The sequence below is a fragment of the Macaca mulatta genome, chromosome 11, assembly GCF_049350105.2.
Source record: "Macaca mulatta isolate MMU2019108-1 chromosome 11, T2T-MMU8v2.0, whole genome shotgun sequence".
NCBI lineage: Eukaryota > Metazoa > Chordata > Mammalia > Primates > Cercopithecidae > Macaca > Macaca mulatta.
Window position 1 is genome coordinate 116,590,654 of NC_133416.1, and position 12,834 is coordinate 116,603,487.

The window sequence follows — 12,834 nt, forward strand, 5'->3', positions numbered from 1 at the left end:
GGGTGATAGAATGAGACTCTGTATCAAGACAAAACAAACAAACAAACAAAACTGGTGAGCAGCTATCTGAGCTAGCACTGTCCTAGCTGGGGTGACAGCAGAGAACAGAACAGACCCCATCTCTATCCTCATGGAATTTACTTTCTATGGGGGAGACCAGCAATAACAAAGATGTAAAGTTGGCCCTCCATACCCATGGGTTCCACATCCAAGGATTCAACTAACTATGGATTGAAAATGCTTTTAAAAATACAATGGCCGGGCGCGGTGGCTCACGCCTGTAATCCCAGCACTTTGGGAGGCCGAGGCGGGCGGATCACAAGGTCAGGAGATCGAGACCACAGTGAAACCCCGTCTCTACTAAAAATACAAAAAATTAGCCGGGCGCGGTTGTGGGCGCCTGTAGTCCCAGCTACTCGGGAGGCTGAGGCAGGAGAATGGCGTGAACCCGGGAGGCGGAGCTTGCAGTGAGCCGAGATTGCGCCACTGCACTCCAGCCTGGGCGACAGAGCGAGACTCCGTCTCAAAAAAAAATAAAAAATAAAAATAAATAAAAATAAAAATAAAAATACAATGAAAATAACAATACAATAATAATAATACAAATTAAAAAGCAATACATATAACAACTATTTACATAGCATTTACATAGTATTAGGTATAATAACTAATTTAGAGATGATTTAAAGTGTATAGGAGGAGGTACTCAGGTTATATGCAAACACTATGCCATTTTTTGTCAGGGACTTGAACATCCGTGGATTTTGTATCCATGGGGGTCCTGGAACCAATCCGCCACAGATACTGAGGGGTGACTATATAAGGTCAGGCAGGGATATGTTATTTGAAGAAAAGTGAATCCAGGTAAATGGAAAGAGTGGCCAGCCTCCCTCCTTAGGTAAGAGGGTCACTCTCTGAGTGATGGAGTGAGCCATGAGGACATTTGGTGTCTTAGTCTGTTTGGGCTGCTATAATGAAACACTGGGTGGCTTCTAACCAACAGAAACTTCTCACAGTTCTGGAGGCTGGGAAGTCCAAGATCAAGGTGCTGGTAGACTCAGTGTCTGGTGAGGGCCAGCTTTGGCTTCCTTGTTTGTAGATGGTGCCTTCTCACTGTCTTCACATAGTGGAAGGGGCAGATGAGCTCATAAGGGCACTAATCTCATTTATGAGTGCTCCACCCGTGTGACCTAATCACCTGTTAGAGGCCCTGCCTCCTAACACCATCCCATTGGGGGTTAGACTTCATCATATGAATTTTGTGGGGACACAGACGATCAGTCCATAGCATTCAGGGAACATCAATCCAGGCAGGAAAGCCTGGAGGTAGGAGCAGGCTCCAGGGCAAGCTGAGAGGCCAGCATAGCAGCTGGTCAGTGGCTGGGGACAGAGAGGCAGGGGGAGGTTCACAGGACTGAGCTGGAGATGGCCGAACCCTGTGCACCTGCCTGGCACCACTTCCCTTGATCAGGGAGCAACCATATCATAAATTTGAAGAGGACAGAAGGTACTAGTCCCTCCAACCTACAGGCATTTAGGGCTTCTCCCCAGCCCCTCCTTATCTGTCTAACTTTGGCAGTGCGTGCTGGTATTGGGCAAGGTCTGCATGGATGAAAGCAGGGCCTGAGACTGTGCTGTGTCCCCTGCGGGTGGTGGAGACCCCATCTTCTCTAGCTTTCACTGGAGTTCAGGAAGCACACATCCTGCACCTTTGTGTAGCTGGCTGAACAGAGGAAGAACATGGGACACTCGATACCCTTAAAGAACATGCTCATAAAGTATAATTCCAGGAAAATAAAAATATTTTTTGCCGGACATGGTAACTCATGCCTATGGTCCCAGCACTTTGGGAGGCCGAGGCAGGTGGATCTCCTGAGGTGAGGAGCTTGAAACCAGCCTGGCCAACATGGAGAAACCCCGTCTCCACTAAAAATACAAAAATTAGCTGGGCATGGTGGCACACGCCTGTAATCCCAGCTACTCAGGACGCTGAGGCAGGAGAACCACTTGAACCCAGGAGGTGGAGGTTGCAGTGAGCTGGTATCACACCACTACACTCCAGTCTGGGTGACAGAGTGAGCTCTGTATCCAAAAAATATATACATGTATTTTTTTTTAACAATTTAAAATCTGATTTTAAAATAAACATATGAAGCCAGGCGCGGTGGCTCATGCCTGTAATCCCAGCACTTTGGGAGGCCGAGGTGGGCAGATCACGAGGCCAGGAGATCGAGACCATCCTGGCTAACACGGTGAAACCCTGTCTCTACTAAAATATACAAAATATTAGCTGGCCGAGGTGGCGGGCGCCTGTAGTTGCAGCTACTTGGGAGGCTGAGGCAGGAGAATGGCGTGCACCCAGGAGGCGGAGCTTGCAGTGAGTGGAGATCGTGCCACTGCACTCCAGCCTGGGTGACAGAGCGAGACATTTGTTTGTTCAGTTTTCTATTGATGGACATCTGGGTTGTTTCCACCTTTTGGCTATTATGAATCATAGCACCATGCACTGCTACACCCAGTGGCTGCTATCAACATTCACGTATGAATGTTCAGACACCTTTTCATTTCTCTGGGACAGATACCTAGGAGTGGAATTGAGTCACTGGGTTGAGCATCTGATGATGTCATTGTTCTACAAAGACAGGTCAAACCCCCTACTATATTGAAACAGTTTCTCTCTTCTTCCTTTCTTGCAAAGCACCCATCTTTGAATTCGAGAAAGTTCGTGTGATGGGACTACTACATACAGTGAGTGGCTGACATGCCACAGCAGCGCTCAGCAGGCTTCTGGGGCCGGGGATGTGGGGGAGGGCTAGAGGAAGGTACAGTCACAGCTTCTCCATGTCGGTCTCCTCTCCTGCTAGGTACAAGTCCTTATGCCCAGACACCTGGCCGCACTGGCATGGGCCTCCAGCAGAGGGCGTGGAACGGCTGATCAACTACATGGGCTACAAACCTGAGGAATACAAGTTAGGCAAGTAAGTGACCAGAAGACCACCAAATGGTCTCTTCCCTTGACATCAAAGGGTTTGTGCATTGATCCGTATCCATCTAGAGCCTGGAGACTCAATTCCTAGGGATGTATGGAGATTTGCAAGATGTATGCCTCATCTACTCAATGTAAATGCAGCTCTTAATTATTTAGAAGAGCTATAGTGCTGCCGGTGGGAGGCAGTGAAGTTATAAAGGAACGCTCCACACTAAACTGGCTCAGCAGATGGGCCTCCTTGCTGGCAAAACACAGGGAACCAGAGGGGCCACCTAACCTCTGTGTGCCTGGATTCTTTCACTGTTTCCATGTACGCGTGACCTGCCAGAGGAGCTGGGACCTAGACAATGTGAGATCATCTGTAGCATCTCAGAAATGGTGTGCTAGAACTCTTAACTGTGGAGTCTTAGTTGTCCATGAGCAGAGAACTTTCGTACGCATTGAAAGCTTTCAGGCACAACTCAAGGGACATGAATCGGGAAGATCTGAGGCCGCCTTGTTAGTCATTTTGGTCAGGGTTAATGTGGTTGCAGGGAAAGGTGCCCCAGCGTGAAGATGTATTCCCCGAGGCAGGGCTTCCCCGCTGCGGAGATCTCCGCCTGTGACCCTGTTCGTGGGCTTTCCCCGCCGACTCCGAACTCCCGCTTGTACATGGTCCTCTGGGCCGCCTTAGCCTCTCTCCATCCTTGGGCTCCTATTCTGGGCCTGTCCCAAGGATCACTTACTTATTCAATCCAGATCTCCAAGGGGATTCTGCAAGGCTCAGCACATCCTGAGGGAGGCAGGGCATGGAGGTCAGAGGTGGGATCCGTCTGTCCCCTGTTCCATAAATTGGAACAGGGACAAGGGAGAGTGGGATCATCAGGCACCACCCACTGCTGCCCCCAGTGGCTGCCCAGGGAACTTTCCCTCACCAGGCCGAGGGTGGGGCAGGCAACGTGAGGTCAATATTTGTAGCCTCTCTGCTGGCTAATGTGATCTTCTTTCTTTCTTTCTTTCTTTCTTTTTTTTTTTTTTTTTTTTTTTGAGACAGAGTCTTGCTCTGTCACCCAGGCTGCAGTGGCGCAATCTCGGCTCACTGTAACCTCCGCCTCCGGGGGTCAAGCGATTCTCCTGCCTCAGCCTCTCAAGTAGCTGGGATTATAGGTACACGCCACCATGCCGAGCTAATTTTTGTATTTTTAGTAGAGACGGGGTTTCACCACGTTGGTCAGTCTGGTCTCAAAATCCTGACCTCAGGTGATCTGCCTGCCTCAGCCTCCCAAAGTGCTGGGATTACAGGCGTGAGTCACCACGCCCCGGCATGATCTTCTTTTAAGCTTAGATCCACATTCTTTATCTGGCTAGGCATGGTGGCTGGTGCCTGCAATCCCAGCTACTCAGGAGTCTGAGGCATGAGAATCACTTGAACCTGGGAGATGGGGATTGCAGTGAGCCGAGATTGCGCCACTGCACCCCAGCCTGGGCAACAAACTGAGACTCTGTTTCAAAACAAAAAACAAAAAAACACCCATATTCTTTGTCGTCACTCTTTAAAGCCCAGGAACATAACTTGAAGCAACTTCAGGTCAGGATGGTGTATTCATTTCCTAGGACTATGTCACAAATGATCACAAAGTGACTGATTTAAAACAAATCTGTTCTCTCCTAGCTGTGGAGGCCAGAAATCCAAAAATCAAGAGCTGGCAGGGCCACGTTCCTGCAGGAGCCTCTTCCAGCTCTGGTGGCTCCTGGCGTTGCTTAGCTGTAGCTGTGTCCCTCCAATCTCTGCCTCTGTGCTCACAGGGGCTCCTCCCTGTGTCTTTCTGTGTGTATAGGGACACTCTCAATGGATTTAGGGCCCACCCTATTCCAGGATGATCTCATTTCTATCCTTACGTCAGTCACATCTGCAAACACCCTATTTCCAAATAAGATCATATTCTGAGGTTCTGCGTGGACATGAATTTTTGAAGGGGGCACCGTTCAACCCACTAGATGGTAAACTGACCAATTAATTACAAAAACATTTGTTTTCACTTTTAGAACCAAAATATTCATTCGTTTCCCCAGAACTCTGTTTGCTACCGAAGATGCCTTGGAATTTTGTAAACATCAACTAGGTATGATTTCTTTTTCTGTCCTGATTTCAATAGAATATGAAATGAACAAGTAGAGCTTGGGGATACATCTTAAACATGGGTGTTTGATATAATGTTAGAAGCATTTACTTTGGAAACTAGGAACGAGATATGGGATTATGATAAAATCCCTGTGAATTTCTGTTTTCATGAGTGCTTGGAGGTCAGTCACAGATGCAGGCAGATATATAAACGTTGTTCTGCCGTCTCAGTTCTCGTTTGGATCAGATCCTGTTGTTCACTACTAGGGTATAAAACCATGAGAGACCAGCCCCTTTAAATGAACGTTTCCAAAACGTCACTTGTCTGTGTGTCTGATGTTGGAAAGTGTAGCTTCAAAGCCTGCAGCCTGGGGGTTTGTTGGGAATGGTCAATGAGAAAAGTTAGATGGGGAAATGCAAAAAGTAAAAAATCAAAACTGCTGGGGGAGGGAGCGTCCCCTTTGAAATGTAATCGGTCTATCAAGAAGCACTCTTGAGTCATTTAAGGGCCTGCCATACGCCAGGTGAACACTAAGTCCTTTATACCACGGTCTCATTCTGTTCTGAGAACAGACCCATGAGGTAGGTGACATGGGTGTTACTGTCTTCACTTTCTATGCAGGGAAACTGAGGCACGGAGATGTTGGTAACTTGTTGAAGGCTACACAGCGAGTAAGCAGCCGAACTGGGGTTTGAACGTGGGTGTATCTGGCTTCAAGGCTTGGTGGTCTCATTTTCTGACCTCCGTAGCAGTGGGTACCAATGGCTGGGGATGTGGCTGAAGGGCCACAGTTAGGCCAGCAGGGCCTGAGCCAGCATCTCTAACCGGCTCGCAGGGAACAGGACGTGGCTGCTCTGTAAGGCCCTTCATGAGCTTGGCCTCTGATAGGACCTAGATTGCTGTGTGGAGGGAGTGGATGCAGGATTGAGAAGCCGAGGGAGAGTGTTCTGTGGTCAGACCTGGGTTCGTGCTCCTCCTTAGCTGTGTTGCCCAGCAAGCATCTTCACCATCTGTCTGAACCTGCATGCCCATTTGTAAACTGTGCTGATGATGCCTGCCTTGTGGGCTGGGGTATGAGAATGAAACCCAATGCCTGGCATGGAACTGGGGGGCTCCTAGCACTAGGTCTGTTCCTTGCCCTGGGAAAAGGAAAGGCAGGAAGGAAACTCCAGTTCCCAGGCAGCATCTGGGAGCCAGGCGTCATGTAACCAGCCAGCTCTCAGGTCTGCAGTGCTGAAATGGCTTCCTGAAACATCACTACATACAGGCCTTTGATGCCCCCTTCCGTTATCCCCCAAACACCCCTGGAGGTCACAGCCACAAAGATGCACAAATGCAAAGCCCTTTCACCAAAACATCTGTTTTATTTCAAGTTGCAAGAATCCAAGCCACATACAAAAGCTGCCTAGGAAGGAGAGAATATGTGAAAAAAAGACAAGCAGGTAAGAATTAGAAAGAAGCACATGAGTTTGCTCCCGTTCTCATCTGCTTGGCACCTGGGGGCACATCTGTGAGTTCTCTCCCCCTGCTCATCCTTAAAACCTTGGTGTGGGGTCCAATTCTGGGACCTCTTCTCATTTTTCCTTATTGATTGGAGATTATAACATAGTGGCCTGTATTTTTTCCACAGGCATGTTTTATTGGACCTACAATATGTGTACATTTAAAGAATAATTTTGTGGGCCAGGCGCCGTGGCTCATACCTATAATCCTAGCACTTTGGGAGGCTGAGGCAGGTGGATTACTTGAGCTCAAGGGTTCGAGACCAGCCTTGGCAACATAGTGAAACACTGTCTCTGCCAAAAAACAATCAAACAAAAAAACCCAAAAATTAGCTAGGCGTGGTGGTTAACAACTGTAGTCCCAGCTACTTGGAGGGTTGATGCAGCAGGATTGTTTGAGCCCAGGAGGCGGAGGTTGTAGTGAGCCACGATGGAACCACTGCACTCCAGCCTGGGTGACAAAGTGAGACCCTGTCTCAAAAAAAACAAAAGAATAATTTTTGAAAAAGGTTTCAAACATACAAGTACCCTTGAAGCCCTTCCTTTTTTTTGTCCCTCCCCAGTCATGTTCTCAAACAATACTCCCACCCATACGCATACATTTCTTGGGAGTAACCACTCTCTTGAATTTTGCATTGATCATTCTCTTGTTTTTCTTCAGTAGTTTCACTATCTACAGATGTATCTCTTAATAATCTGTTTATAATTTGGCATGTTTTAAACTTAAAACTATACTGTTGGTATTTTGGGTGACATTATGGCACTCCAGATTGTTTCTGAAATTCAACCAGGAGATGTGTGTAGATTTAAGTTATTAATTTGCTCATAGCTACATAGTATTCCACTGTAGCAGAGGTCAGCATTATAGGAAGTATTTTAGACTTGGGGGTCTTATGATCTCTGTCACAGCTACTCAACTCTGCCATGGTAGCAGGAAAGTAGTTTTAGATAATATGTAAATGAATGGGCAGGGCCGTGTTGAAATAAAACTTTATTTACATAAACAAGCGGCGGGCTGTAGTGGGCCAGCCTCTGAGCTATGAGTATGCCACAACTTAACTGTTCTGTTGATGGATATTTGGGTTGATTCAAGTTGCTTGTTTTTGTAATAGAAACAATGCTGTTCTGAGGATTAAAAGAAAAGCGTTCAAAAAATCTGAATACTCAAAAATAAAAAAATCTGAAGAGCATTTAAAAATTGGGAAACAGGCCAGGCACGGTAGCTCACACCTGTAATTTCAACACTTCGGGAGGCCAAGGTGGGTGGATCACCTGAGGTCAGGAGTTCGAGATCAGCCTGCCCAACATGGCGAAACCCCGTTTCTACTAAAAACACACAAAAAATAGCTGGGCGTGGTGGTGCACATCTGTAATCCCAGCTACTCAGGAGGCTGAGGTGGGAGAATCACTTGAACCTGAGTAGCAGAGGTCGCAGTGAACCAAGATCACACCACTGCACTCCAGCCTGGGCGACAGTGAGACTGCATCTCAAAAAGAAAAAAAAAAAAATTGGGAAATAAGCCAGAACCTAAGTTTTATGTGCCCTAATTTGTGTACCCCAATTTTTTAATGTAGACAACTAAAAGTAAACCCCAGTGAAACTAAATATGGTGGGAAGACTGATCTGTACCATCACAAGTGCCATTGCTGTGGCTGAAAAAGACCCTGGGAAAATGACTCCCTCATGGAATTTCGGGGCTTCCCCGGAAATCTTCCATAGGCCCCTCTGTTCTGTCTCCCCCTGGCTCAGTTGTTGCCTGAGTGCTCCCAGGTAAGAACTGATGACGATCATCCGACCTTCCATCTCTGAGGCTAACAGAGTGTTGTGATGGGCGTCCAGATGTTTGTTGAATGGATAAAGCCTTCTGGAAAAGCCTTCTGTATTTCCATACGATTGTGCTCACCTTCTAATGCCAGCAGTGAACTCTTTCAGCCATCAAACTGGAAGCCCACTGGCGTGGGGCTCTGGCTCGGAAGGCAATCCAAAGGAGAAAGTGGGCCGTGCGGATTATCAGAAAGTAAGTTTTCAGGTACAACAGAGAGGACAGGTCACTAAACGCTGGTGCCCTGCAGGGGATGGTCATGGAGGTAGATGAGTTCTTTGTGATTTTTGGATTTGTGCAGAAAGGAAAAACTCCCTTCAGAATGCCATTAGGAATTCGGGCCCATCCCTTTGCTCTGAGCTGAATTTGATGGTGATCACAACTCAATGTATTTGGAATTTCTCTTAGCCTGGCTCAAAAGTCACAAAGTCAAATGCCTTCTGATGCCAGGCAGGTAAAGTGAGTGAATCTCATGAGCTGGGATAAGACAACAGGGCATGGTAGAGACTGCAGCAAACTGGAACGCTCAGTCCACCTCAAGGTGGGGCAGTAACTAGCCCATTCCAGTTGACTGCCGCTGTAGGGAAATGTAGCCAGGTGGCTTGAATTTTCAAGGAACACTGAAATCTGGGTTTTGGAGTTTTGCTGTTGTTGTTGTTTGTTTTTTTGTTTGAGACAGAGTCTCATTCTGTCACCCAGGCTGGAGTACAGTGGTGCAATCTAGGCTCACTGCATCCTCCGCCTTCTGGGTTCAAGCGATTCTCCTGCCTCAGCCTTCCAAGTGGCTGAGATTACGGGCACACACCACCACACCTGGCTAAATTTTTTGTATTTTTAGTAGAGACGGGGTTTCACCATGTTGGTCAGGCTAGTCTCGAATTCTTGACCTCAAATGATCCGCCTGCCTCAGCCTCCCAAAGTGCTGGGATTACAGGCATAAGCCACCATGCCCGGCCTTGAAATCTGGCTTTTATGCACTATTTCCTAACTTTTTTTGATTGGCAACTAATTAAAGCTCCTCAAAACAAAACAAAAGGCCGTGTGGGTGAAACTGAACATATGTGTGGGGCAGATTTGGCCTGGGGCCTACATTCCAGGCTTCTGGCCTATGTGGTCATCTCAACAGCCTCTACCACTTTGGCCTCCTTTGAATCAAAGAAGGGGGAAGAGAATGTAAATCTCAGTGAAGAAATGGTCCAGAAAAGTAAGAAAACATTTTCCTTTTTAGGTTCATCAAGGGATTCATCAGTCGCAACAAACCCCTCTGTCCCGACAATGAGGAATTTATCGTGTTTGTGCGGAAGAATTACATCTTGAATCTCCGGTATCACCTTCCAAAGACTGTCCTGGACAAGAGCTGGCTGAGACCTCCTGGCATCTTGGAAAATGTAAGGACTAATATGGGATTTCCAGTGTTGTAAGTAACACGGGCACTGACGAAGCTTAACTCTCATATGTCTTTGTGCTGCCTCCCTTTGGCTTGAAAGGGCTGCCCTGGCAGAGCCCTTCTTCCCAAGGATGCTGCACAAGAAATTGAGCTCCTTAGAACTCGTGATGTCCTTACTAACATTATAAAGCCACTGGAGGTTGTTTGAACAGAGCACTTTTTTTTTTTTTTTTTTGAGATGGAGTCTTGCTCTGTCACCCAGGCTAGAGCACAGTGGCACAATCTTGGCTCACTGCAACCTCCGCCTCCCAGGTTCAAGTGATTCTCATGGGTCAGCCCCCTGAGTAGCTGGGATTACAGGCACCCGCCACTATGCCTAGCTAATCTTTGTATTTTTAGTAGAGACGGGGTTTTGCCATGTTGGCCAGGCTGGTCTCGAACTCCTGACCCCAAGTGATCCATCCGCCTCAGCCTCCCAAAGTGCTGGGATTACAGGTGTAAGCCACCATGCTCGGCCGACAGAGCACTTTCAAATGGTTTCTATTCTTGACGTAGCCTACTTAGAACAGCATCTCTCAAGAGATGGTCTGAGGACCCTCTGTGTCTGGAACTTAGAGGTGGGGCTGTTCTAAGATTCCTGGGCTCTACTTTGGACCCACTGAGTCAAAATCTCCAGGAATCTCATTATAGCCAGTTCTGCAGGAAAGTCATAAACATATTCAAGTTTGAGAATAATTAGTTAAGCAACAGCAAAAAGTTGGGAGAGGATCCAGTTAGCTGCTCTGACTATAAAATATAAAATATTAACACTGTGCTTGAAATCAAACTGAATATAGCAGTGTTTTTTTAAAAGCTTCATTTTGATTGCCACAGCCCCAGACAGGGAGTGAGTGAGGCAAGTGGAAAGAAGTATGTTCTCCACACAGGCATCAGATCTGCTCAGGAAAATGTGCGTGAGGAACCTGGTGCAGAAGTACTGCCGGGGGATCACAGCTGAGCGGAAAGCAATGGTAGGGACATGATGTCTGCGGTGGCAGGTGGTGGAGGGAGTGAGAGTGGGTCCTGAGTGTCAGTCCTCCTCATCCACCATTTCACCTATAAGCAGGGGGTCATGCTGGTCCCATGCCTTGAAATGTTCGATAATTGCAGGTAGACCAGCAGAGAGCCCTGGATGAATGCCAGCTGTTACTGTAGTCAGCACGGCTCCCTTTGTTACTATGGGAAAACGATCGCAGTGGCTCCTGCCATTCATCCACGGGAGCAGAGAACGTAGACCCCTTTCTGCTGGAGATCTGTTTTTCACCGTGCTAACCTGTGGGTCTTTTGCGTAAAGGGTACTATTTCAGGGTCTGTGGCCTTTCTCTGTTGGAATTACTCAACTCTGCTGCTACGGTGAGAAAGCAGCCATGGACGATGTGTGCATGAATGGCATGGCTCTGTCCCAATAGAACGTTACTTACAAAAATGGACAGCAGGCTGAGTTTGGCCCGCAGGCTCTGGTTTCCCAATCCCTGATCTACAAGAAACTGCTCTGGGAACTCTGAAAAATCTACTTTCAGGAAGGTAGTAAGAGAACAAGCAGAAATGTCAACCCAGTCTCTACCAATATGACTTTTAGGGCATTTTGGCCAAAGCCAGGAAGGTGTTCTGACTTGTATGCTCCAGGGTAACAGAGCTCCCACAGTTTATCCAGCAAAGGATGTGACATCAATGGGTCTAGAGCTCCTCTATCCCAAAGAAGCCTGTGGCTACCATTTTTATACTTTCAATTGTGTATTACCAGATGCAGCAAAAGGTAGTTACAAGTGAAATCTTCAGGGGAAGGAAAGACGGCTACACAGAAAGTTTAAATCAACCCTTTGCCAACAGTCGGATAAGTAAGTACGTTTTCCAGCCTATGTATTTGGCTTTCCAATTCTAAAAGGAGTCAAAGGGTGGGGCGCGGTGGCTCATGCCTGTAATCTCAGCACTTTGGGAGGCCGAGGTGGGCAGATTGCCTGAGCTCAGGAGTTCGAGACCAGCCTGGCCAACATGGCGAAACCCCATCTCAACTAAAATATAAAAATTAGGAGGGTGTGGTGGCATGCACCTGTAGTCCCAACTACTCAGGAGGCTGAGGCAGGAGAATTGCTTGAACCCAGGAGGCGGAGGATGCAGTGAGCCGAGATCATGCCACTGTACTCCAGCCTGAGAGACAGAGCGAGACTCTGTCTCCAAAAAAAAAAAATAAAATAAAATAAGTCAAAGGAAGATGCTCAACTCTGCAGCATTTCCTGATGACTATTTCCCCAGCTGAGATCTTGGCACAGAGGTGCATAACAAAGCTAGCAGATACCAGTGACTTTCCCGCAGGATTGGTATTTTAGTGATGATTCATGGCCTTCTGGTTCCCTCTCTAGATGAAGGAGACATTAATCCCAAAGTGCTTCAGCTAATTAGCCATGAGAAGATCCAGGTAAGGCAATGTGTGTCCTCAGTCTCAAACAGGATTCCCTCATCGAGTCTAAGAGCAGGGTCAGCTTTCTCCATAAAGGGCACACTACTTAAGTGCAGGGGTGCAGCTGGGCAGCCGGGGCTCTCAACTGTGAGGCTTTGGGTATTAACTAAGATGATGGGGAACAAATGATGATTAGATCATGGCTGCTGTTCTCATGATCCCCCCGTCACCCTACAAACTGTCTTGGTTTGCTTTCCTACACAATTGAGTGAAGTGTAGCCATGAACTTAATCATGAAACACCCCCGTATTGGTGAGAGGCAGTGTGCCACAGTGCCTGGGCGCTGACACTGGCTTTGAACATAGCAGCCATGAGATCCTGGGCAGGTCACTTAAGCTCTTGGTGCCTCTGATCTTCTGTGAATGAGGATAATGGGGTTACTGAGAGGATGAATGAGTCGGTGGGTGGGAGGTGCTCAGGCTGCTGCCTGGCACACAGCAGCAGGTGCAGCTCTGGTGATCATGTGTGCCAGTGTCTGCTCTGCCCCACTTTTTTTTTTGTTGTTGTTCCCTGGAGAATAGAAGCCACTGTGCC

The 12,834-nt window shown here is 47.5% G+C and overlaps 1 protein-coding gene across 6 annotated transcripts in view; it reads left to right on the forward strand.

Annotated features, from left to right (window-relative positions):
- MYO1H (myosin IH) overlaps positions 1-12,834 on the forward strand; it is a 137,875-nt gene that overhangs the window by 119,947 nt on the left and 5,094 nt on the right. For all 6 annotated transcript variants that reach the window (XM_077954911.1, XM_077954909.1, XM_077954912.1 and 3 more), the window contains 8 exons: positions 2,865-2,978; positions 5,015-5,091; positions 6,465-6,533; positions 8,527-8,611; positions 9,645-9,804; positions 10,730-10,813; positions 11,587-11,680; positions 12,203-12,258. In XM_077954911.1, coding sequence (XP_077811037.1) covers positions 2,865-2,978; positions 5,015-5,091; positions 6,465-6,533; positions 8,527-8,611; positions 9,645-9,804; positions 10,730-10,813; positions 11,587-11,680; positions 12,203-12,258 — 739 coding nt within the window. The remainder of the gene's footprint in view (positions 1-2,864; positions 2,979-5,014; positions 5,092-6,464; positions 6,534-8,526; positions 8,612-9,644; positions 9,805-10,729; positions 10,814-11,586; positions 11,681-12,202; positions 12,259-12,834) is intronic.